The following is a 25,944-nucleotide window of genomic DNA, read 5'->3' on the forward strand; positions in this document are numbered from 1 at the left end:
TTGAACCCCTGTTATTGTTAGAAAATAACCTTTTTTCCTCATAATTTTCAGGCTTTTGATTATTCATATTTATGCTTTTGGTGTAACATGAGTCATCTCCCATCCTCGCATCAGATTTTAGCCATTTTTTAAAAATAGACTAACTGACCTTCCTCCTCCACGGTACCTACGTACAGTACACCTATGATTGTATATAAAGATGGCCGCCGCGTCTTCACCTCCTCTTGTACTAAAATGAAGCCAAATTCCTCCTGAAGCGGGCACTGCCAACTTGCTTATTTGTATACAGTGCTTGTGCAGTAGAGATCGGCTGGTAGAGCTGCAGAATTGAGGTCCCGCCCCTTCCTCTACCCGACACAAACCTTTACCTTGTGTCCTTGCCGTGTTGGAGCCCTCAGGTGGGCTCAGTCTGCAGCAGAACAGCTTCTTGTGTCGGTCTGAAGCAGATATTCATGCTGATGGAAAGTTCAATGACTGTAGTGTTAGTGTTAGTTACGTCTCCTCTCGCCGTTCCTCCTCTACTCTGCTACTCGGGAACAGAACGCTGCAGGAGCCCCATTTGTCCACACAGTTATACACTGTTATAGTTGAAAACACTATTACTGTTATTATTGTAAGAATTAGAGTGTGAGCTTATTGCGACTCTAAATGAGGCGCTGTTTTAAAAGAAAGGAAAAACTGCGTCACAGATCATCCGGGTTTTTGTTGGTCGGTGGTGCGATCGCTTTCTGCTGCTTCAAGATGGCAATGCACCCACAATGCAAAGCTCAGTCCGCCCGTGGGTGCACAGATTGGCGCAGGTACATTCACTGGGCGCTGAAAATGTCAGCTGAAGGAAACGAGCGATGACAGTTGCACTGCCCTGCGCAACAATTTGCAGCAGTGTAATAAGGCCCAGAGTGTTTGATTTTCACACCAGCAGCAGCTGCTCAGATTCTGTCGCCTTACTGAGATATTAAAAGGTTAAAGGGTCGGGTCACAAATTAGAAACAAAGCAGAATAAGACCTTCCCTGTCCTCCCCGCGGCCGGATCTGTCCATCACGCACATCGTTCTGGTTTCATTTGGCGTGTCACTTTTATTTATCCACCCTGAAATCACACATGACAAACATCCCTCGGAGGGTTTCACACTGTCACGTCTGCCCTCACAAAGATGTCTGCCTCATGTCTGTGTGTTCACTGTTCACTTCCTGGTTCCCTTTAACATCAGCTGGTTTCTGTTTACTGGGACCGTCAGTCTAACTGGTTTTGTACGACAAGTTCTCAGTTCCAAGCGTTGTTGTTCCTCCGCAGAGCATCCACCTGTCGTTCCTGAGGACGGTGCCTCCGTACTCCCACCAGGCTCACGTCTGGTTCGACCTGATGAGGGAGTTCAGGTGGAACCACATCATCCTGATTGTCAGCGACGACCACGAAGGCCGAGCTGCACAGAAGAGACTGGAGACGCTGCTGGAGGAGAGAGAGACCAAGGTCAGCTACGTACGCACACGGACACACTCACAGACACACACACACAAACACACACTAACTCACAGTCAGTGTGAGGACACGCGTGTGCTGCTGGTCATGTCTGTTTATGTAACAGTGTGTTGTTCTAATCCAGGTGTGTGTGTGTGTGTGTTGTCTCATCAGTTCATTCCTCCACACATCAGACTGCAGCTTCACTTCTACAATATGTTATATCTTTAAGACCACAGAGAGCACGAACACATGAACACACGAACACACGAACACATGAACACATGAACCCCAGCAGATCTTAAATGTGACGCTGCAGTGAAAGAGCCGACATGTTTCGGTTGCTGTCGTGCGTTTTGAAGCAGGAAGATGGAGTCATACATCCTCCTTAACACCTGCGCAGGTTTGGCACCAACAAATCGGATTATTTTCATTCCCAATCTGGAAACGTGTTCGTCGTTTTCATTTGCTCGTGTAAAATAGTTTATTTATTTTTTGTAATTATTTATTGAAATACAAAAAGATCCCTCTCTAGTCTGTACAACTGAGTAACCAGAGTCTTGCAGAAAGCAGTTTCTTTCATGCATTCATTATTAAATCACAAATGTATCATTTTAATTTATTTTATTTTTTAAAACTGTGAAATAAGTGTCGAGCCATACACGCCCCCTTTCCTTTGAATATGTTATATCCTGAGAGCTGCATGTCTGTCCACTGCAGCGAACACTAGGGATGGGTATCGTTAAGATTTTATCGATATCGGATAAGATACTGCTTATCAATAAAGATACTTATCTCCCTGCAGAAACAACAGTTAACATTAACAGTAAAAGTAGTAACAGTAACACTCATAGTTTTCTGGCTGTAACGGAAACCAAACACACCTTAAAAGACTTGTTAACAGGTAAAGGGAGTGTGCTCTCATGGACGCAGCAACAAACAGAATCTGGTCTATAAATATCAGAATTTGGGTCTGAACCCAGAAGGTGCCTCTTTAATTAAACAGCAGAAGAAGAAGAAAAGACTTCCTCCTCCTCAGTTTGTCGTTAGATTATTTGTGAAGCTTTGTTTCTAGAAGTGAAACTGCTCTCTGTTCATCCCTCCATCATCCTTTCATCATCCCTCCATCATCCCTCCATCATCCTTTCATCATCCCTCCATCATCCTCCGGGCTTTTATATTCTTCAAACAGCTTCTCTTTCATCACTTTCTTTTCTTCTTCTCTGTTTTGTTTTTAATCTCCACCAAGTGTTTTGTGTGTTGATCCTGTGCAGCTTGTTAGTCAGCGGATATGTGAGGATTTTGTTCTCATGTTTACACGGATCATAAAGAAACCTGCTTATTCAGATGTGTCATTCAAACACCACGCGGGTTTCACCCGAGGATCTGTCACTTCAGGTCGCTGCTTCTCATCGATTTTATGCATCTGTGTATCGACCTGTGACTTTATGAATCTATATTTTGATCCATTTAAACAAACTCACTCACAGACGATTGTGTCTAAAGGTTGTGTTGACACAAAGCGCATCATTCTTTGCGCGTAACAATAACATTTAAAGTAAATGCAAAGACGTGATTCACACCTGAAGAAGACTTCTTACTACTCTGCATTATGTTCCTCCATCCTTTAAACCCGTTTACTGGAATTAAGTCTCTATGTGAACCATCAGCTGACGTGTGACTCGATACAGTGAAACTGCCCTTCACTGGACACAATTAGACAGACAGACGCTGGCGTCCATCAGAGAAATCTTGGTACTGATCCGAGCTAACAGCTCGTCAAACTGGGCACTGGTCAGCCTCAAGGAGCTGGAAGCAGCAGGAGAGTTCATCCAGACACAGCTCCTGGAGAAGCAGGGGACATTAACGAGGCTGTGTGCCTCAGCGTGACGAGCCCGTCCCAGATGGCATTCAGTTTTCTGTCAAATTGTAAGGTTGAATATTTGCAGGTTGTGTTTAAGCAACAAAAACAAACACAAAGGATCCTATGGTCAAACGCGCCTGAGTCATACGGGGGGGAAATTCACCTTACTTACACCTCAAGATGTTGGGCTCCTAGTTCCACTAGAAATGCTTCAGTGTCCTCGTGTTGATTCTGTCTGAACAGGAGGGATGGGCTCCATTCTTTCAAAAGATATTCCCCAATTGGATGTCTGACGGCGGCTGAGAGCGCCCTCTAACTCATAGGAGTCCAGAACCTCCTAAAGACGTTCACATCATTTTCACACTCATGCTGGAGAACAGAAAATAAGTAACACCAAAGCTGTGTCTCAATTCAGGGCCTGCATCCTTCGAAGGACGCGGGCGACAAAGGATGAGTCATCCCTAGCTCGTGTAGACGCTCAGGCCGAATTGAAATGAGATGGTCTGGTCTACAGAGGATTTCCTGTTTGCATCACCAGCTGTTCCCGCACTTAGCATTGCATCACAAAGCAGAATTCCGGTCGCTTAGCAACAGGTAGCTAGTAGCTAACATAATTAATGTCATGTAACTTAGACTTGGAGTTTTTCTGTGGTCATGAAACAGACTGAAATTAATCCTGATGACTATCTGACCAACAAAAGCAAACCAGCGACAAGATTGATTATTTCTATACTGTTATTTTTAATGCCTGAAACCGCTGGTGGGGGGGCAGTTTAACTGCACGCTGCCTTTGTTCACATTTTCCAGAGCAAAAATTTAAAGTGAGTGATACATACGACTGTTTCTGTTAAAAACCACCACTTAAGCATGAACAAGACAAAATCTGCAAGGCGATCAGAGGTACGGCTTTGTCCACAGGGGGCGCCAAAATCAACACAAACTGAAAGTTCCTCACAGGAGCTTTAAACTATTATCTTTTTGTGAACCTTTGTATCGCAGCTATTCGACTGAGTTCAAACCAAAGAGGTTTTTAAAGTGTATTCCTCGGCCGCTTCAGAGTCCACTGTCTCATTTAAATTGGCACACAATGAATCTCAGGATACGTTGGGTCATGAAGGATGCACCTGATGGATCCTTCGTGGCCCGGGAAAAGGAGGACGCATTTGTCGGATGCATCTGAAGGAGCCTTTGAAATGTGACAGCCTTCGACACGCCGCTGTGACGCAATCAAATACGTCCTTCGAAGGCTGCAGCCCCTGAATTGCGACACAGCTAATCTGTTGCCCCAGTGCATGCTGGGAGGGCTCCCAGCAGCTGCCTCATTTACCTGCAATCACATGATCAACCTTCAGCCAATCATATGATAGCTAATTTTGGTTTTAAATATTCGCTTATTTTAACTTTATTTCAAAATAAAAGTTTGAGGTCTGCTTTGTTCATAAAGGATCTTGAAAACTTTTATTTTGAAATAAATCTAAACTAAGACCTCAAACAAAGAATCCACCTGGACGTGAATAAACTGGATCATGTCTGATAGCAGCATGAAAGTCTGGATTTTTTGTGCCATATTTGAAGGTTGCCGTCCTGGAGAAGAAGCAGGAAAAAAAAAAAGCTGGCATCCGAGTGTGCAAGTAAATATGCTCAGTGAAACATGGTGGGAGGTTTTTTTAGCAGGTCAAAAAACAAGTGAATATTTTCTCAGTTTTCATGTGAATCTTCTGAGAGTGGAAACATTCTGTCATGTGTCACTGAATCATTTTATTCTGCAGATTATTCCGCTTATTTTCTGTTAAATACGTTCTATTAAATTCATGTCTGTGCAGTCTTGGTGGAGGTTGAGTTTATTTTTTCTTCTCTTTAAGGTTGTTTTATGTTTTTCTTACTTTCCTTGAGTTAAAAACAGCTTAATTTTACTTCCTTTAGCTCTCTCTCTCTCTATGTCTCTCTCTAGCTGTCTGTCTCTCTGCCTCCCTGTCTGCCTCTCTGTCTGTCTGTCTTTCCGTCCACGTCATCTTTCAGTTCCTCACCTCCGCCTGTTGTCTGGTTTCTCATCACCTCGACACTGAAGGAGCTCGGAGTCGGAGACGTGCAAACACATCTCAGCTGCTTCTGTCTCGGCTGTCGACCCGTCTCACTGTTAAACAAACTGTCTGTCTAAGCGTCTGTAGACAGACGTCAGCAGACAGACAGCAGTTAGATCAGCTTTACTTTCTCTCTAACGTATCGAAGCCTCACAGTGAAGGTGTTTTTTCTGAGGGCAGATTAAAGTGATGATAAATGACCGTTAGTAATTATTAAATAAGTTCATAAGCGGGAAGTTTGTGTAGTTTAATATTTTAATCAGTGATGAAAGAAGTACAGGTAATACCGTCTTAAAGGGGAATTGCTGTATCGTTAAACCGTGTTGGATTGTTTCAGGCGTAGCTGCAAAACAGGCTGCAACGTAATCCTGTGGAGACAAATGCGCCTGATCAAAGTGCGTCCACTACAGGCTGAGATTGTTATTCTACATGTCACACAACATGACAGAAAGGATCCTGACAGAGAGAGACCTTTTTGTTACAGAGGAAGAGGATTTTTTTAAACCAGAAATCACTGTTACATCGTTCTCTTTAAAGCCACCAGACTCCATTGAAAAAAACAGTGATTTTACCCTGCAGAGAAGGGGAGTGCCTCGATCAGTTAGTTTTTGTTATTGTGTGAGTTTGGTGTTTTTTATTTTTGTATTTTTTTTTCAGATTTAGTTTTGCATTTAATAGATAGAACAGCAGAAGATAGACAGGAAATGTTGGGAGGAGTGAGCGGGGGGTGACACGCACCAAATGGGATCGGGAGTCGAACCTGCGATCAGTTCAAGGAGGACTGGAGCCTCTGTTTTTGGGGCATCTGCTCTACCAACTGAGCTAAACCAGCGCCCCGTGAGTTTGGTGTTTTTAAACGGTTAATTTGAATTCAACACAATTTTTGTGTAACACACAACAAGACAAACTAATCTCTTACCGCAGCGGTAGAGCACTGCAGGGTAAAGTTACTGTTTTTGTCAATGGAATCTGGTTACATTGAAGTCATATTAGCCTGTGTTGTGGTTACTGCTGAGACATCTGCTGGAACAAATTCCAACCCTTTCAACATCACAAAAGAGTATCACATTGTAATCATGAACCTGCAGCTGTCAGTCAAATGAAGTGCAGTATAAAGTACAACATTTACTTCTGACATGTATTGGAGTAGAAGACATCTTAAACTTACTAGAGTCCTCTGAAGCCATGGTATTCAACTGGTGGGTCGGGACCCAAAAGTGGGTCGCCGAGCTGTTTTCAGTGTGTGCTTGGAAAAAAAACATGAGGCAAAAAGACGATGCTGCGCTTTTATTTTGAAGGACATGGGTTTTCTATGATGTGCCTGCAGTAGTAGTGCAGTTTATTCACACCCTGTGTGTCCACTGATCGGGTAATCCCAGCTACAGTACATTTACATTCTTGATGAGCCCTAATGTATTTGCACTTATCAGTTTATTCTGTTGGAAGAAGGTCGTTAGTTGAATGATTTGTAGAGGGAATATTTTCCTCTTATGCACTGCTGGTCATTTTGCTTGACTATTATTCGGTTGTGTTTTGTTGACATGCAGTGATGGTTTTGTTCCGTCTCAGATTCAAACTGGACCGTTTTTCATTAAAGGAGCAGTTCACCTGTGGAAAAGGCCACCGTCAGTCACAGCTGGTGTTCTCTGTATCGATAGAAGCATAATATTTGAAATTGGCGCCATAGCTGTGGAGAAAGTTGTACAAACAGCTCGTGGTTTCGCCCATTCTACATTCCTACAACACCCAGCGTGCATTGCGCCCCTCCCGCTGAAGCCAACGGCTCAGAGCGGAACAGAATCTGAAATACGACGAGAACATACCGATCGTCTAAAAAATCTTCAGGTCTGCAGTCTACATTTCAAATGTGACGATTTTGAACGAGACACGACATCGGAGGCGGGCGTCATAGATTGAGGAAGTGTAGTTTAGCGAGCTCCCTGGCATTGGAAAAGCGAATAGCGTCCTCCAAAGGCACAGAGCAAAATTGCATTTATTTCCTACCATAATGGCGTTAGCTCCCCATATTAGCATGATAGGACTGAGGTTGAAAATCGGCGAACTGGCCCTTTAAATAATTGTGGGTCACGATTTGTCATTAAGGAGATGGTGGTGGGTCCTGAGGCTAGACCAGTTGAGAACCACTGCTCTAAAGTATCAAGTAGGGACGTTACCGCAGTAATTGTAGCACACATAAAAACATCCTGCTGCCGTGTGCTCGTCTCTAAACGACCGGAGAAACAGCAACCCCTAAGTTCAGTTCCTGCTCGGCAGTGAGTGTGAAACCATGTTGTCCTTTATATTTATTTATTTTTTAATGTTTCAGATGTAGAAATTTGTTTTTCTAAGAGCCTCTGTGAATAAATGTCAGGCAAAGTTTATTTGTACAGCGGATTTAAACAAAGTGCTTTTACATAAGACAGAAAAGAAACACGGGGGAGTTTAAGAAGACAGACGGTAGAACAAAGGAGGAGAATAACAGTGCAGGGATATGTGCATATATTGTGAATTTGCAAGTTGCACAACATTGTTTTATCTTTGAATCTCTCTAAAATGTAAACATGTAAATATTTTATTGTTGTTTTCTGTTAATTTGAGAGCAGATATAACTTATCTGAGAGCATGATTCATCAATAATGCACAGTGATTAGTTAATTCTCAGTGAAATCTCAGTGTTGAAACCAAACTAAAGTCTTCGTAGACGTTTAATCTGCAGGAGAACGGCCCAAAGTGAACCCAGCGACGCACACTGCAAGTAAAAATAAAGACTGAGCTCAGATGAGACGAGTTAAAGTTTAGGAAAGTTAAAATGTTACTTCCTGTCTCGCAGAGGAGCCACAGCGAGACTCATGAATGTTAGAGGAGAGCCATGAATATTACAGCACATTAGTTAAAGTAGGTGAACAGAACGGCAGCGTGCGTGTTGTTTCTAAATTAAACATCCATCTTATGTGGTTCCTAATGAAATAAAGATGAACACCACGGCAGGCTGCTGTACAGTTACACTGGAACATACTGTACTGAGACAATAGAGAAACAAACGGCTTCACTGTGTCTCTGCAAAGACCAAAAACATCATGCTAACTCTGTTATCAACTTATTGTTCATCACAAATTCTCCTATAAATACTTGTTTATATCTCAGCAGGAACAAAAAACTGAAGTGAACACAGATTATTTTCTGTCCTACACCTCTAGGTTTGGATAGTGTTAGACGATACATTAGGATAGGCGTTAAGTCCAAGCTAACAGCTATGCTAGCTAGGAAGTGGTTGAGTTTTAACATGTTGTCTAACAGTAGCTAAAGGGTTATAAAATATGTTGCTTAAACTTTAAACATGGCCGGATATCCCTCTGGATTTTCATGAACCATTGTATCTTCAGCTGTTTATCTTTTGAGAAGCAGTGAATTGCTATTTTTAGCTTCCCACCTTTAGCGTAATGTCAGAGGAAAATGGCCGCTGTGTAAATATGTTGAATAAAACATACATTGAATGTATTAGCTTCTGGCGAACTCCTTCAGCTCCTTCTCAGTAAATGGGATGTCCACCACTCTACCTGGACAGCTAATACCTATGTTAGCAGATAGGGATGGGAAATGCAGGGTGACTCACGACACCACGGGACGCAATACGTGGCCCACGATAATGATAGTATCACGATACAGCGATTCTTTGATCATTGATATTTTGCAAGACAATCATATAATGATACATCACAATACCTGATGAACTTAAGAATACAAAATGCACCTAAAAAGGTGAAGTGCATTTTATCCCACCCCTGCGAGCCTCAAACGTGGTCAGTATTAGGCCTTCAGCACGATAGGAGAAAACTCTGCGATGTGAGTTTGTGTTGTTCAAATAAACATGTCAAAGAGTGCATATTAGCTCTTTGTTTCTTTGTGTATCTGATGTTCTGGATGTTTCACACAATACCTGTGTTTGCAGCGTGCCTGTCCTGAATCGAAAAGCACTCCTACATGGACACCAGTTAGTGTGAGGGTAGCTGATGCTCGGGCTTCAGGCATCTGATCACATCAAAATGGTGTGAAAGCAAGTTAGGGCTCCATCCAACAGGTAAAATGTGAAAGAAAGGCTTGTTTACATGAAATAAGTTTGCATATTCATGGTGATAAACTCGCGAAAGCTCAGATTGCGATAATCATTAAATTGTGATTTGTGCAGCTGTCGTCAGTATGGCGTCTTACTGTCTGCTGTTTTAACTGTCATTGTTGTGATATTACAGAGTTTAACTTGATGAAAATATGTGTGGACCCTTTTGATTCCACTGAACACAATGATTTCAAGGGAATGCCTGATTTTGGTGTTTCAGCTTTAATTCCAGGTGTGATCCTAAACTGGCTGTTCACTTAAGGTTCGGTTAGGCTGTCGGTTAGGAGTTTTTTTCTTCTTGTCTGTGGTGTAAATCAAAAATCAACTGTGTGACCAAACAATAAACACACAGACTCCTTCGCCTTACTCATTAACAGGTTCAAACAGACAGATAGAGAAAACCCTCAGAAAAGCAGTGTGTGTGTGAGTGTGCTGTTTGGGGACTTTACGTCAGGATGTAAATTTAATGAGATTAACATTTGGAGCGGATTGAGTGGAGGACTAATGGGACGCTCCGCCGCCACACTGACTTAACATCACAGGAAGTTTCCGGAGAGCAAAGTCACAGCTCAAGTCACAGCTTGGTACGGTCCGCTGTGATAAAATCTAACTTGACGGAAAGTGAGGCAGGTTTATGACACCAGTCTGACAACTAAGTGAGGTTTATTTTATTCTTAAAGGCATCTCCTGACCTTCATCTGAAAACGTTAGCTTCTATATCAGCTTTTGTTTTGGAGTTGAGGCTCATTTATTTGTCCTGAACCGTTTACCAAAGGACACTGTGTGCGCTGAAAGAATTCCGTTGAATAAGCCCGATACACTTTAAAGTTTTATGTTCAATATGTGCTAAAAACTAAAAGTGTCTTGGAAGTGTCCGTTAGCTTAGCCATGCTAGTTGGGATTAGCCTCTAAATGTATAGCTCACATACTAAGTGTTGTTTGTAGACCAACACAAACGAAAAAGGAATAAGTGTTGTTTAGATCCAACGTTTATAACATTTTGGTTTTACCAAACTAACAGGTGTTAGCTCATGATACAATGCTAACAGACGTAGGGTAAGCTAACAGCTATCAGGTCATGATTTCTTGCTAACAGCCTAAGGCTACAGCTAGCAGGTTCCTGGTCATGATATCATATTTGCAGACTTGGGCATCTAACAGGCATCAGGTCATGATATCATGCTAAAAGACAGAGGCTAAAGCTAGCAGGTCCCCAGTCCTGATATCATGCTAAAAAACAGAGGCTAAAGCTAGCAGGTTCCCTACTTCAAGTCCACGATATAGGGTATAATATTTCTCACCAAAGAAACAGGTCAAATGGCAGACTCATTATATACAGGAATAGTGAGTTGAATTAAGCAGGTCCCAGCTCATGGTATCATGCTAACGGACTGAGGCTAAAGCTAACAGGTCCAGGTCATGATATCATGCTAAAGGCTGAGGCTAACATATTCCAGGTAAAAGGTTATCTACCTCACCGGTTGAGGTTCCATGTTGAATACATGGAGATGGACAAACCAAATTGTTCTTGTATTATGTAGCAGAATTATTATTAGTTATTCTTATGAAAAGTACAACTATTAAATGTTAGACTGTAAATTGTGTCTTCCTTTGACTCTGAATATTACCCTAAAACAATGTCCGTATTTTTGAGTTGAGAACATTAAAGATCTCGAATTTCTCAGTTTTGTTCTATTTGGCGCCTCTAGTGGCGATAAAAAGGAATTGCACATATGTCCCACTTTAACCAGACGTCCACGTTTGGCTCCGGTTGTAACTCTTGATTTTCCTGGCTGACGGTCGCTTTCCTTTTCAGACTGTTTGCTTCATCTGAGCGTCGAGTTTGTTTCTTCTTCTTTGGATTTTCACTTCTTGTTGAAGTTGTATCTGTAGTCATCCATCTTTTCTTTGTTTGTTCAGCCATAGTAGATTACTGTTTACTCGCAACACTTGCAGAGAGCGGAAAAGCAGCCGCTTAGCTCCGCCTACCCTCTCTGGCAGACCAACCACTGCTGGCTGATGGGAAACGCGTCACTAACTGGGCGCCGCTTGTGATTTTTTCCACGAATGTCGCCACAGACACCCAGTCTGTAATAATATGCAAAGGCTTTCATCAGTGGGCCATAGGCTCAATCACCATTGTGTTTCAGCGATAGAGACTTAACAGACATTTATTTGAATTATTATCACTTAAACTTGCAATAATTTGGTGTCCACAAATCCTACTTTCCATTGAACGTCTCGTAGATGTATATTGAGCTGTAAGTTAGTGAAGAGATTTGTTTCGAACAGCCCAGTTCTGTCTGATTCACATGTTGTAGAGAGAAATCTCTTGTTTTTCAGCTCTGTTGTTGATTAATCAGCTTCTAAGCTTCTGTGAGAAGGAGGATCAGAGTTCGACAGGTTTCTGATTCTCTTTTCAAACTGATTATTTGGTTCTTTGTTCTCCCACAGCTCTAAAAATAAACACAGCTTGATCAGGAGGCAGGCAGGTTTCAGGTGTATATTTGTCTCGCATACTAAATATAACTGCAGAATACTGTTCAACACAGTGACCTCATGGACGGACAGGCGGACAGTCTGCGATGTGTTTGCGCGCTCCGGCGTCCCTTCAACCTCCTGACTCAAAGCAAAAAAAACAAACAATCATTTGTTGGATGCTTTACTGCCCCCCATTTTTTCTGACTGTCTATAATCTTCTGTGTCTGCATATTTTCTCTGTGCACATTACCCATCAGACTAAAAACAGGAACTATGAAAACATCGACCAACAGAACTTTGACTTCAGGAGAACACCCAAGGTATAAACTTGCATGGTCAAATGATGCACGCCGCCCAACCAATCTCTGAGCTCGCCCAGTAGTAGCCAAACACCAGTCAGCCCCGCCCACCCAAAACCAACCCGGCTCCAGAGATAGACTCTTATCCTGGTGGCACGTCTTTTCTCCACCATCCCTTTCCTTTCTTTTGATTTTTCATGACTCCTGCACACCGGGAATGGGTTCACACTCGCAGGAGAGACGCCCTTCCTCTTCCTCCCCCTCCTCTCCTCTTCCTCCACCCTGAGTTTTTTTCCATGTGAAGGGTTGCATGCGACCAGGCTGAGGCTTGGCTCTGTCTGCAGATATGAGGAACACCGCCCACCAGGATCCTCTCACTCCTCTGCAACATCAAACCTCCTTTTCCTTTTCTTTTGGGAAATGAACCTCTTTCTCCTTCCCCTTCTCCTGCTCCTGTACTCCCCGCCTCCCTCCTCCTCCCACTCCTTCTGCCTTCTCTCCACTCGAATCTTTTTTTAATTTGCGGTTGCATCAGCGCGCTCTAACATGCACGTCCCTGATTGGTTGGTTGGTTGGTTGGAGTCTTGAAAGCGCCTCAGTTTGCATGTGCCACCACACCACGCAACACTTTTTGCCCTTCTTTGTATTCAAGCTTCAACTTTGATTTTTATTTCAGTTCAGCAGATCTTGAACACTTTTTGTCTCCATTTTTTGGCCCCGCCCTCCTCCTCCCGTGGTAGCGTGGGTGAGAGGGAGCATGGTCGAGGCTGGGGTCATGGGGGCAGGGTGTCGGGGTGGGAGAGGGAGGAGATTGTGAAGGTTCAGAGCTAATAATGCGTGTCCTATGATGTGTCCTGTGGTGTTTCGTTCTGCCGTGTTTCTCAATGTCCTACGATTGGACCTGTCGCCCTGCGCTGTCACCTGTCGCCCTGCGCGGTGGTCCTCCAGGCGGAGAAGGTGCTGCTGTTCAGCCAGGACACCAACCTGACGTCTCTGCTGCTGGAGGCCAAAGACCTGGAGGCCCGAGTCATCATCCTCTCTGCTAGGTTTGTATAATAATAAGGGTGTTATGGGTGGTTGTTACCTGGTATTTGATAAGGTGTTCTGCTCCTGTAGTTAGTCGGGGGTTAATAGTGCTATCTCTGTTGCAACTGCCATGTTATGAGGTGTTTGCTGAGGTGTAGCTGTATAGTTGTGGGGTCGTTTCAAGGACATTTTCAGAGAAAAGTTCATCAGTATTAGTCAGTGGTTGATAGGATATACCATGTCGACATGCTAGGAATCTGCCCTTCATTGTCTCCTAAAATATAGACTGATAAAGACATACAACTAACCAAAAGACAGGTGTTTATGTTTTTTTAGGGTGTGTAATTGGTGATCTGTCTTGTTTTTTACTTTGGGCTGATACCATCCTTACTTTTTGGAGCCAGAAATGACCATATTTGGACAAAAGGGTAAAGCTGGAGACAAGCGGCCCAACCTGATTTACTTCTGGTGGTCAGGTGACTTGGGACTTGAACCCAAGTCTCCCACAGTAAGGGCAGCTGCCATTCCACTGAACCACCAAGCTACAACCTGACCTCGACTAACTCCCCATCACAGTCCAGACTCCAACTATTCCCTGGACTTATCCAGACTTGCCCCCAACCCCAGGGTTAGCAAATACTATGTTATAAGCTGCCACTAGAGCTAGTTTGGGGAGCAAGGTGCATCCATATTTAATTGTAACTGTGATATTAATTGGGATGCTAATTTTGGCTAAGAAAAAAGGCCTTAAACAAAATGTATCTTCTGTTAAAAGAGCACTGAACTTAGGTACCACCTGGTCAGTTTAAAGGTAGCCACGCCCTAAAGTTTCTCCTGCTTAATGGTCTCTGTGACTCTAAATGGGACCATAATTTACTAAGTGAACATCATGCTGTGTTGACGAAGACGTGACAATAGCGATTGAAACCGAAAACTCTTTAGTAAAATGTTGGAGTCGCCCCCCTGCTGGCCACTAGTAAGAATGCAGGCAAAAGGAACGTCATCATTGGCCTCACTTCTCAGATACAGTGGCTGCATGTACTTCTAATATACAGGCTATGATTGGGATGTGTTTGAACGGTGTTAGTTGGTGCATGGTTGGTTATTTTGACGGTGAGGTAACGGTAAGCACGAGGTACTGCTACATTTGCAGTCGTTGAATGAATAACCTTTCGAAACAGCAGCTTCATTGCTGTTTACATTCTGTGTCTTTGCAGTGAGGACGAAGCTGCAGCCGTGTATAAAGCAGCCCGTCAGCTCAACATGACCGGCTCTGGTTACGTCTGGCTGGTCGGAGAGAGAGAGATGACCGGCAAAGCTCTGAGTGAAGCACCAGATGGTATGTCGACCTCTGCCTCCTCTTCCTCGCCTCTCTTCTTCTCTACTCTTCTTCCTCCCTCCTCCTCTAGAAGCTTCTCTCTGTCTCTATCTCTCGGCTCTGCTTCCATCCAACTCTCAAGATAATTCTCTGCTAAGTCTCCAAGTTATGCATAAATTAAAATTCAGGCAAAAGGAGGCGAATAAAAACAAGTAGCTCCATCAGACAGTATCCAGGTATGAACCTGTTATATAGGACACCACACATCAGATCACTAGACGCAGCAGCAGCTCATCAGAAAACAAAGCCAACACCTGCTGGGGAAAAAAAACCTTCAGGAGCTGTGAGATTTAGTTGGCTGAACAAGTTTCTATATTTGTACTTGCAGGTTTTTGAACCGAATTCAAACATATCAGGATGTCATATCACTGCACAATTTAAAATAGGCTTCATGCTGACACACTTCCTAATCAACACGATCATTTGCAATGAGCACAGCTTTCAAATACTTCTATTAATGGGAAGTGAAGAGAAAATAATGGGGGGAGTTAGCTGCAGATTCTGACTGTAAGTCTTTAAATGAAATATCCCTGAAATCCTTTATTAAATATCATTAATACTTTTTACATTCACAGTTTTTTTCATAGACATAAGCATCACAAAATGAGACACGAACATAATACAAATCCTGATTTACTACGTGACAGTCGATCGAGTTAAATGGTCATTTTCTCAGACAAAATTTTGTCGCGTGGTGGCCTGGACATTCCTAGATGGTTACCAGACCTTTTATAGTGTCTTTGGGTTGGTTCTCTATGTTACCCATTGGTGATACGAGGCGCTCTCTGGGGTATTTGAACTTGTTGCAAGGGGGTAGTTGGGTAGCTGCTTGGGTGAAGTAAGAAGTACTCAGTAGAGACTCACTGGAAGACTTGTTTTTTCCTTTCTTTGGTAGGCTGATGGATTCATTTGTATCCTTTTCTCTCACTGCTGAGCATTTCAAGTGCTAAATAAGCAATGGCCCTACCGTTGCCCACTACCCCTTCAATGTTTGCGTTAATGTTAAGTGTCCTGTTTCTCTTTTGGGTCGAAGGTTAGTTGTCATCTGGCCCACCAAATGGCTCCAACAGGAATGTTTTCAGACGTTTTGGCAAGCCTTACCAAGGTCACATAAAACAAAGCCAAAATAATCCTGCAAAAAATTGGAAAAACATGGTAATCCCTATACTTGATTGATTTGTGCAATTGATGATTTGGGAGTCAAAGTACAGTTATTTCCATGTCAAGTGTGAAGCTTGGTAAATACTGTATGACATAACTGGTGTCCCATTTCTGAGGAAAGATGTAAACCATTGTTTACATCCATTCTGAAGGGACACAATAGAAGGCACCGCAAATTTAGGGGTTGAATTGTGATTGGGTCTGTTTCTTCCCTTTCCTCTCAAAGGTTTAAAAGAGTTATGAGTTATGAACATATCCAACAGGAAACTACTGTTTCTAAGGCATAATACTGAGTGTCTTGTTTCTAGTTTTCTGATGGATTTCTGGTGAAAGATTATTTAAGAGCATCAGCTGTTTATCCAAAAACAACCCAGTCTAAAGACTACTGCAACTCTCAGTGAGATTTTCTTCACCATCATGGCTACAAAATATTTGGATGGAAACATGGCTGCTCTCTCTGCGTTTCTTTCTTCTCTCTCTCGTAGTGCTGTAGGTCTCTGATGAAGGAAACTAATCCTCATCACAGTCAGTTAGCTTCTCAGCGTCCCGGTGTGTTTCTCTCTCTGGTTTTCTTCTGACTGCTGGTTGAACGTTTAAACATCACTAAAAAAAAAGAAGAAAAAAAAACATGTTTAAAGGTTCCTAACCACTGTTTTCTTTTCTGGCTCATTGTAACTGTGGCTTTAAATGTGTCTAACATCTTTTTGTTTGTTTCATCTTCTATAGTGTGTGTCGTCCGCCCGCCCGTCTGCCCGTTCTCACAGTAGACAAGCCAATAACATTTGCAGCTTAACAGGGGGGGTGGTTGGGGTTAAGCTGTATTCAGGTTCCGTTGGGTGGGGGTGGTGGTTGATAAACAGCTAATGTTGCTGCGATTACCGTGACGTGGTTCTGAAAGAACACTGGTAAGATGCCGCCGCTGCTTCCTGTTTCCTGCTTGATGCTTTGCCCTTTGCCATTGGTCAATGGAAGACCTGTCCACGGCAACATGGAACCTGCCCTGCCAGGGAGGAAGCGGGGTTTTTTTAAACCGGCAGATTACTCAGTCAGCCAGAGGACTACGTGATGTATACACTGCTACACTATGAGTATGTGGACACCCCTCTAGTGTTGATCAGGGTCTGTTTTTTAGAAGACAGTCCAACAATGCACAAAGCCAGCTCCATGAAGAAGTGGTTTCCCAAGGTTGGTGTGGAGAACTGGACTGCTCTGCTCAGAGCCCTGACCTCAACCGCTTCCTAAAGCAAGACCCGTCGGTGTTGGACCTCACCAGAGCTCGAGTGTCTGAATGGGAGAAAGTCTTTTTAAGAAATCGATCGTAATCTAAACGATCTCAAGATTACAGAAGTCGATCTGAAAACCAATCCTGGTGCTCAGCAGTGAAGCAATACTTTGATTTGTAGGTAGTTATGCCTTTATGTAAGAGTACAGACAGCTGATAGCATCAAGAGATTTCTTAAGAACATAAATATTTTGTAGAGAAATTAACATAATGCAAAAATCTATTCAATGCTCAGTGAGTCTAATAATAAAATCCCAACCCTCATCCTACATCTGGAGCATTTCGTGTCTCTCTGGCTGCTGGGTAATCGGCTCCTCGCTCTGTTGCTGTGGCTTTTATTTTGAGAAAACATCCTCACCAACCAGCTGCTGCACTCTTAAAAAATGATGTGTCATTTTTCTACACATCCCTGTCTCTCCTGAGAGCTAGATGTGTCAAAAAATTATCCATCATGTTCTTAAAAGTGTAGCCAGACTGCACTCTGAAAATAACCCTCAGCTGTTTTGTCTCTGTTGGAGAAGTTTGAGGTTTCTTTTTAGGGAAACCGTTTCAGATTAAAGCCTTTTTATCCGTTCGAGCCATAACATTCATACTTTTATTTTATCTCTCATCCAGTGAGACGACAAAAACTCAAGGCTGTTAGATTTTCTTCAGAGCTCTCAGCCACATCTTGCTGAAGGCTTCTGAAAGCCATGAGATGTGTCAGAAAGCTCCAGGAGAGATCTAGCACTGTGACCTTTAGTTGAACGTTGCAGCAAGCCTGCACTGTTAAGTTCTGCATTAAGTTTGTATTTCATGGGAGATATTGGTGTGAAACAAACCATCACTGATTGTTTCTTTAAAGTTTCTTTGTCAGAAATGGGCGTTAAACGGGATTGTGCTATTCTGGAGTTTGGCACCATCCAATCTGCTTTCAGATCTCTGCATTGTTTCGGTGACATCATAAATAATTGAAGTCAAACAAAATGGAAAATCAGTCTGATTATCAGGAAACGTGGGCGATGTAACAGCTTTCAGATAACGGTGAAGGACAAGAAGAGGAAGTGTTCTTTTCATTCATACAAAACAACCTAAGCTGAAATTGTTATAACCTCCTGGCTCTGCGTAAATGCCAGAGTCGACTTTACTTAACTGCACCGGAAAGATTACTAAGGACACGTTTTCATACGTTGGTTGCCCCAAGCGAAGGAGTTTAAGTATCTCAGGATCTTGTAAACAAGTGAGGCTAGAATGGATTGTAAGATGGACAGGTGGATTGGTGCGGCATCAACACAAATCCAAGCGTGGTACTGGACCACTGAGGTGATGAAGGAAAAGGTAAAGCTTGCGGTTTACCAGTCAATCTCTGATCCAACCCTCACCTATGACCATGAGCTTTGGCTAGTGTCCAAAGGTAGATATCGCAGATACAAGGGGCTGGAATGAGTTTGCTCTGAGGGTGGCTGGAATGAGCCTTAGACGTAGGGGTAGGAACTCAAACATCTAGAGGGATAAAAGGATCTGAGCTGGTCGGGGCATCTGATCCGGATCCTCTGGGGCTCCTTCCTTTGGAAGTTTCCCGGGGACATCCAACTGGGAGGAGACCCCGGGGTAGACCCAGAAGACACTGGAGGGATTTTTTAAAATCTCATCTGGGCTGGGAATCCATTGGGATTCTCTAGGAGGAATAGAAAACATTGGTGAGGAGGAGGAGGGACAACCTGAATATCATATGCATGCTGCCATTGCAACCCAACCCCGGATAAGTGGAGGACAATGGATGGATGGGCGTTCACATATCTTCTCGTATGAAGCAGAGACATAATGAATAAACAGAACTAAGTGCACATCCACCAACCTAGGAACTTTATCCTGCCCCTAAGTGTCCTAGTAAATCACTGAAAGTGACATGACCTCAAACACATTGGCAATCGCTCGATACTGCAGTCCAGATCAGTTTAACAAAATGTATCAAATAAAACACAAAGAAGTTCACTGTTTTTCTCTTCGTAGCCTTGACCTGGTTATCTTGATTTATAGCTATGATAATAATACTGGCATGTGTCAAGTAAGGTATTCAGTATGTAATTCCTGCTACGACCAGGTGGACTGGTTCAAGAAGACTGAAGGTAGTAAGACGGGAATCGTTGTACCACAATCTTCAACGTTCCTGAACTTTACAGGTTTTTAAAGATATTTCTAGGTTGGATTATTACAGGCAGTGAACAGAATAATGTGGACACCTGTAGCTGAAGTATAATGCAACCCAGTGCAACAGCAGCTCCACAGCCTTGCAGATTAACAACTTTACCAATGAAAAGAGTCTTCAGGGTTCGTTTGGGATGCAGGGCTGTTGTCTTGGGTTGTGTTAAATCATAGTGTTCCTGTTATTGTGTCCACCCCATTTTTGTACAGGATAGGATTGTTCACAGGTTGCTTCTGAAACGATTCCCTAAAAAGAAACCTGTAAAGCAGTACTGTGACATTATGGATTTTGATGTTGTTTTTCTTCACCAGAGGCTTGTCACATTATGAGGAAAGAGTTTCTGCATTTGGTGCTCCAACTAACTGAACAACAGCTTGCTAACACTGTTAGCATTTCTCATTGAACTAATAAGCTTTGCTCCAGTGGAACACATTCATTTTAATTAGAAAGACTGTTGGGCTGTAACCATCAGTTTTTACTCGGTATAACAGCCGTTGCCCATGTGTTAAAGCAATTAGGACAGAGAAGAGAGTCAGTTTATTTTAATCAGGATGATTCTGGATCAGCCATTTGTATCATTTAAGAGCTGTAAGTGATTTTAAGGTCGTTTTACCGTTTTACCTTTTAGTTCCGGTCAGGATGTTAGCTTGTTTTAATGAATATGCTTCAATGATAAACCCTGTTTGGAGTACTGAGTTGGGTTTGTTTGACAGTGGTTACGTTTATAGCGGTTAAAAGTTTGGAGATTCATCTCTGCCCACCAAGCTTAACTTAGAAATGTTAGCAATGTGTTCTCTATTTCATGAATAAATATTATTTCAGACTGCTAAGTTGTTCAAGGAAAAGAAGTAAGCCTGTTGAACCAGATAGTGTCAGGAAGCCTAACCGTGAGCATCACAGTATTTTTGGTGACAAATGTTAACTAGATCTACTCAGTGGTTTCTATAGGTAATGCTAACAGTTTAAGCTAAGGTTCTTGAGTAGTTGTAAGTGGAAATTTTCGGTAACAATTCCCTGTGGTTTTGTTGGAGGATCTTAATATACGAGTTGTTTTCAAGTATTTTCAAAGGAAACTTTAGCTAGCAGTTCTGTTCCCAGTAGTTTCAAGGAGGTAAGGTAGCTTCAGCTTCACAAAGTAAAAACTCGACATTTGATAGTAATTTTTGTTAGCCGTTGTTAATTTGCTATCTGTTTCCTGTAGTTGTCAGGGGGAAATGGCAGCTGTCAGTACCAATTACTATCCATAACATATTTATGCTAGTTGTTCTTTTGCCAATGAGTTTAAGACTGTTAGCTAACTTTTCCCAGCAGTTTCAGTTGGAAGTCGCTGGCCTGTTGCTAGTACTTTGAAGGAATAATGTTTCAAAGCAGATTTATGTGGTTTCAGCGTTTAACACTTAGCTAGCATTTCTGTTTTACTGTAGTTTTAGGGGGGAAATTGGAAAAAAAACACTAGTTTTCTTTGTTAGCTGTTGTCAAACTGAAGTTAACAGCGCTAGTTCGCTTTTTCCAGCTGTTTTGATTGTAAGTATTTTTCTAGTAAAAGAATGTTAGTAAGCTGCAGTCCGTGGTTTTAGTGGGAAACGTTAGCTAGCTGTACTCTGGTGTTTGAAAAATGGTAGCTAGCAGTTCCCAGTAGTTACAACAGAAATATTAGCTATCCATAACCTGTGGTTTGGTTGGTTAACAAGCTGTTTCCAAATGTTTTGAAAGGAAATCTGTTACCAGCATTTTTCAGATGGAAGTTGCTTCTCTTTCACTTGTTCTTTTAAGAGGGTATGTTAGAAAGCTGTTTTCTTTAGTGTCCATTTTAAATGTTAGCCAGCTGTAACTTGTGGTGTCAGTGGGTAAAGCTATCAGCAAAGGCCAGCTCTTACGACTTTTCAGTAGCAAAACTATTAGCTAGTTGGTCGCAGTAGTTTCTTTAGGGAATGCTAGCAGTGTTAGCCAGCTGTTGTCGATCAGCTGGAGGACTGATGTGGACACTTTTCATCGCTGTGTGACGAGTTTCTGCTGAAGAAAAACACCAGACACGGTTCATAACGTCTCAGTGAGGCTTTTTCTGTCCTGAGAGACAAACGGCTGTGATTCTCAGAGTGAAATCCCAGCATGCAGTTTGGTATAACTGAACACTGAGATGACGCCTGAAGCCCTGAGTGTGTGTGTGTGTGTGTGTGGGTGTGACTATGTGGGTGTGTTTGAATTACACTGAAGCACTATTTTAGTTACATCTGAAAAATTAATTTAAAGTGTGTGAGAGTTTTTAATTAACATGTCTGTATGAATGAGGGCAGTTTTCAGTCTGCAGCCTCATTAGCTCCCTGCTGTGTATTTTACCTCTCTCTGCTGTGTGTGTGTGTGTGAATGTGTGTGTATGTTTTGTGTACGTGTGTTTTGTGTGGTGTAGGCCTGCTTGGCCTCCAGCTGATTAACGGTAAAAACGAGTCGGCGCACATCGCGGACGCCGTGGCGGTGGTGGCTCAGTCCCTGCAGGAGCTGTTTGAGAAGGAGAACATAACTGAGCCGCCGCGGGGCTGCGTGGGAAACACCAACATCTGGAGAACAGGACCGCTCTTCAAACGGTCAGTACATCCACGACCTCGCCTACAGGTGAAACGGCCATCTGGGCTCATACTGATTATGTAAAAACAGAACAGATTGGACTTCTGTTGACTTCAGTCCTCTCTTTCTGACTATTTTCCTACTGAATTTTATCTGAACGCCGTTTATGTGAATTTGTTTTTCTTTTATATTTTATGACATAAGCTGTAGAACTAATTCATAGCAAAGATATAAAATACGCGAGCGAATGGGGCAGTGATACAGCATTCAGAGCATCTGGAGCTTGATGTGCGCAGAATGCAATCGGGGATTTGATTTAATGGCTTTAAAGTGTCTGTCACTTAAGAAGATGTCTTTGGGAGTGGTGTTAGGACAGTGGAGAAGTGACACAACAAAGACTTCCAGCTGGATTTTATTATTTATGCAAATGTAAACAAAGTTTTTAGCACATGACTTCCAAACACACACCTCTGACCGGCGCTAGATGACAGTGCTAATCTAAACTAGCCATATTCACACAGCAACGTCAACGTCATACTGCTGTGTTCGTATTTTTATTAATGCAGGGTTGGTTACCAATTAGCTAAACTCTGTCAACCGCTAACGCAAGCATTCAACCACTTTCTAGCTAGCATTATGTTAGCTAGGAAATTAAGCCTTTCCTATTGTACCGTTTAGCACCAAACGCAATTAGCTCTCAGCCACTTCCTAGACAATGTTAATCTAGTAGGTATCTGAATGCTAACGTTAGCTGTTGTCTGACCGTTTTTCCAAGAACGTTTTAACTTCAAAGACGGGTCCGTTTTAACGATAATAATTTGTCAGATACCGTTTATTTTTTATGATTACAACCTAGAACGCAGCGATAGGACATTATAACAATATTTGAGCTTCCCACCGAGGGTGTGCCTTCAGAGGAAAATGGTCGCTGTGTGAATTTGGTCAATAGGCTGTTCTCCGGGGTCCCTCACAGCCCCAGGGTCACTTAGATTTATTAGAACTCGGCTTAAGAATATGGAGTACAAAGGCTCAATATAAGCCTCAGTGGCCACAGTCATAAGGTGAGTTACTAAACTACTAGGAGGTCTCTAAGTTCAAGTCTCACAATCACAGAGACTCAGTATCCAACATCCGACTGGACACTTCATGGAAGCTGTGATGGAAATGTTTTGTGACTGCTGCGCATTCACCAGTTTATCCAGTTTGAGTTTCTGATCCTCAGCATCGAGTCATTTCCTCCTCCTTCAGCTTAAGAATCAGAGTCGGAGACGCTTCACTGATCTGATCTGGCTTCTGTTTAAAGTTATTCTGACACAACTGGGATAATGAACCTCTCTGTCACTGCCGCTCTCCTCTCTATGACCCACATAGACCATCAAGTCCAGTTAAATCAGTTTTATTTATGTCGTCCACTATTACAGACAGTCCCACAGCGGCAGCAGCAGCATCATGTGACCTGGTGCTGCTATAAGTCGGGTATCTACATTTCCTCTGAGCTGATCCTGACTCAGCTGCTCTCTGATTGGCTCCTCAGGGTGCTGATGGCCTCCAAGTATCCTGATGGTCTGACGGGACGGATTGAGTTTAACGATGATGGCGACCGTCGCTTCGCCACCTACAGCATCCTGAACTACCAACAGAAACCAGGTCGCCTCATCCAGGTTGGAGTTTTCAACGGATCACAGGTATAGTACACCTGGTCACACCTGGTTAAACACCTGGTTATTCACTTGATAATAAACATGGTCACAACAGGTATTACATCTGATTACGGCTCGTTATAGAACCTTGTTATTCTCCAGGTTATATGTCTTGTAACACCTTGTTAAACACCTGGTTATACATATAGATATACATCTTGTCGCTCCTGGTTATACACCTGATCATACACCTGGTTATACGCCTGGTTATACACCTGGTTATACACCTGGTTATACACCTGGTTATATGCCTTGTCACAGCTGGTTGTTCATCTGGTTATCTGCCTGTTAATACATCTGGTTGTACAACTGGTCACATACCTGGTTAGACACCTGGTCACACCTCATTAAACACCTGGTTATACACCTGGTTTTGCAATTCAAACCTTCTTAGAAACCTGGGTATAAGCCTGGTTGTACACCTTGCCACACCTGGTTAAACACATGGATAAACACCTTGTCACACCTGTTAAACACCTGGTTATACACATGGTTACACTAACGCCGTGTGAAACCTGATTCTACATGTAATTATACAACAGGTTATACACTTTGTGACAGGTGGTTATACACCTTGTCCTGCTGGTTGAACACCTGGTTATACACCTGGTCACACCTCATTAAACACCTACTCATACACCTTATTTTACACCTACTCAAACCTCATTATAAACCTGGGTAAAAGCCTGGTCATACACCTTGCCACAACCGGTTGTACACCTGGTTATACACATGGATATACACCCAGTCACACCTGGTGATACACCTGTTACTACAGCTGGTTTTACACTGTGTCACAACTGATTATACACCTTGATAACATCCAGTTACACACTGGGTCACACCTGGCTTACACCTTGTTCCCTGGGTCTTAAATTTGGTTACACCTGTTCATAAAGCTGGTAGCACCTGGTTATAAGCCTTGTCCTACCTTTTTTACCCTGGGTTTTGCCTCTCAGGCAACATACAGGTTGTTTTGGCTGTTTAACCTGCATGCCCCTCGGTTTGTTTTAAAGGTTATTTAAGGTTATTTTAAAAAATTTTAACCCTGGGACATTTTCTTTTTTTTTTGGACATATTTGGGGTTTAAATTCTTTCTACCTTCAACATTTTCGCATTTTGATCATCCTTTAGGGCAAATGCGCCTGATCAATGTACGTCACGAATGTGCTCAGAGTATCAGTAACAGAACAGGAAGGATCCCTACGGAGGTTGACTTTTTTGTTAGAGATGAAACAGCCGTTACATTCCTCTCTTCACAGCCGCCAGACTCCATTCACAAAAACCATGATTTTACCTTGCAGGAAACAGAAGTTACTGGTCTACAGCTGCCTAAATTGGTTAGTTGGTTTGTCACGCCTGGTTACACACTTGGTCACACCTGAACCCACCTGGTTTTACACCTGGTTTCAGACCTGGTTATACACTAAGTAACACCTGGTTCTCCACCTAGTTTCACTTGGTTACACTTCGCTCAAAATTTAAATCCACCAATTTTTAATAAAATGTCCTGGTCAGCCGTGAAAACAGTAATAATATAAATAACGTGGCTGTTTACCAGGCAACAGGGCACTAATGAAAGTCACTTTCTGTGTGCATTATGGGAAATGTAGGATTCTATTTTTTCTAGCTTAAAGTCAGGATAGCTCCACGTATGATTCACAGATTTAGACAATTCTGGCTTTAATGTGTCCCTCACAACAACGACTGTATGTTAGTGACTCACTGAAGCACTTAATTTACAGAGTCTGTTGAAATAACAAAAACATCCTGACTGAAGCATCATTCACTGGTTTTGTTTGTTCTGCAGCATCTTGCAGCTGAGTGTGTGTGTGTCAGTCTCCAGCCTCTTTAACTATTGATGTATGGATGCAGTATTGATGCTGTCATTTAGTCAGCTTGTCACAGTGAGACCTGTCTGGAACAACATGACAACCTGCGTTTCCTGCTGTGTGTGTGTGTGTGTGTGTGTGTTTCAGGTTGTGATGAACCCTCAGAGGAAGATCATTTGGCCTGGAGGAGAAACAGAGAAACCAGTTGGATACCAGATGTCTACTAGACTGAAGGTAGTGCTTTTGCTACAGTTACTGTGAAACTGCTTTCACTGCAGGTCCATGCAGAGATGTAAGTAGAAGCAAAAAGACGTAAATCTGACCCAAGTTGCAAGAAAGGTCTAAAGAAGCGTCTAAAGTCTGAGCCTGGTCAGATGTATCTAGACTTCATAGGGAGGATCTAACAGAAGAGGAAGGAGAACCAAGACCTTCTTTTACCTTCGACAGACCAGGTGGAGCAGAAATAAGGGTCTGTGTCCACTAATGCATTTTTTTTTTTTGCGCTGGCAGCGTCCATGAC

General features: G+C 42.7%; 1 protein-coding gene across 1 annotated transcript in view; it reads left to right on the plus strand.

Annotated features, from left to right (window-relative positions):
* grin1b (glutamate receptor, ionotropic, N-methyl D-aspartate 1b) overlaps positions 1-25,944 on the plus strand; it is a 71,829-nt gene that overhangs the window by 12,494 nt on the left and 33,391 nt on the right. The window contains exons 4-10 of the mRNA XM_069682692.1: positions 1,295-1,471; positions 12,257-12,319; positions 13,247-13,344; positions 14,542-14,663; positions 21,738-21,912; positions 23,427-23,577; positions 25,572-25,658. Coding sequence (XP_069538793.1) covers positions 1,295-1,471; positions 12,257-12,319; positions 13,247-13,344; positions 14,542-14,663; positions 21,738-21,912; positions 23,427-23,577; positions 25,572-25,658 — 873 coding nt within the window. The remainder of the gene's footprint in view (positions 1-1,294; positions 1,472-12,256; positions 12,320-13,246; positions 13,345-14,541; positions 14,664-21,737; positions 21,913-23,426; positions 23,578-25,571; positions 25,659-25,944) is intronic.

The sequence above is a fragment of the Semicossyphus pulcher genome, unplaced genomic scaffold (assembly GCF_022749685.1).
Source record: "Semicossyphus pulcher isolate SPU_LCO1_2020_fin unplaced genomic scaffold, fSemPul1.0.p SCAF_6, whole genome shotgun sequence".
Taxonomy (NCBI): Eukaryota; Metazoa; Chordata; class Actinopteri; order Labriformes; family Labridae; genus Semicossyphus; species Semicossyphus pulcher.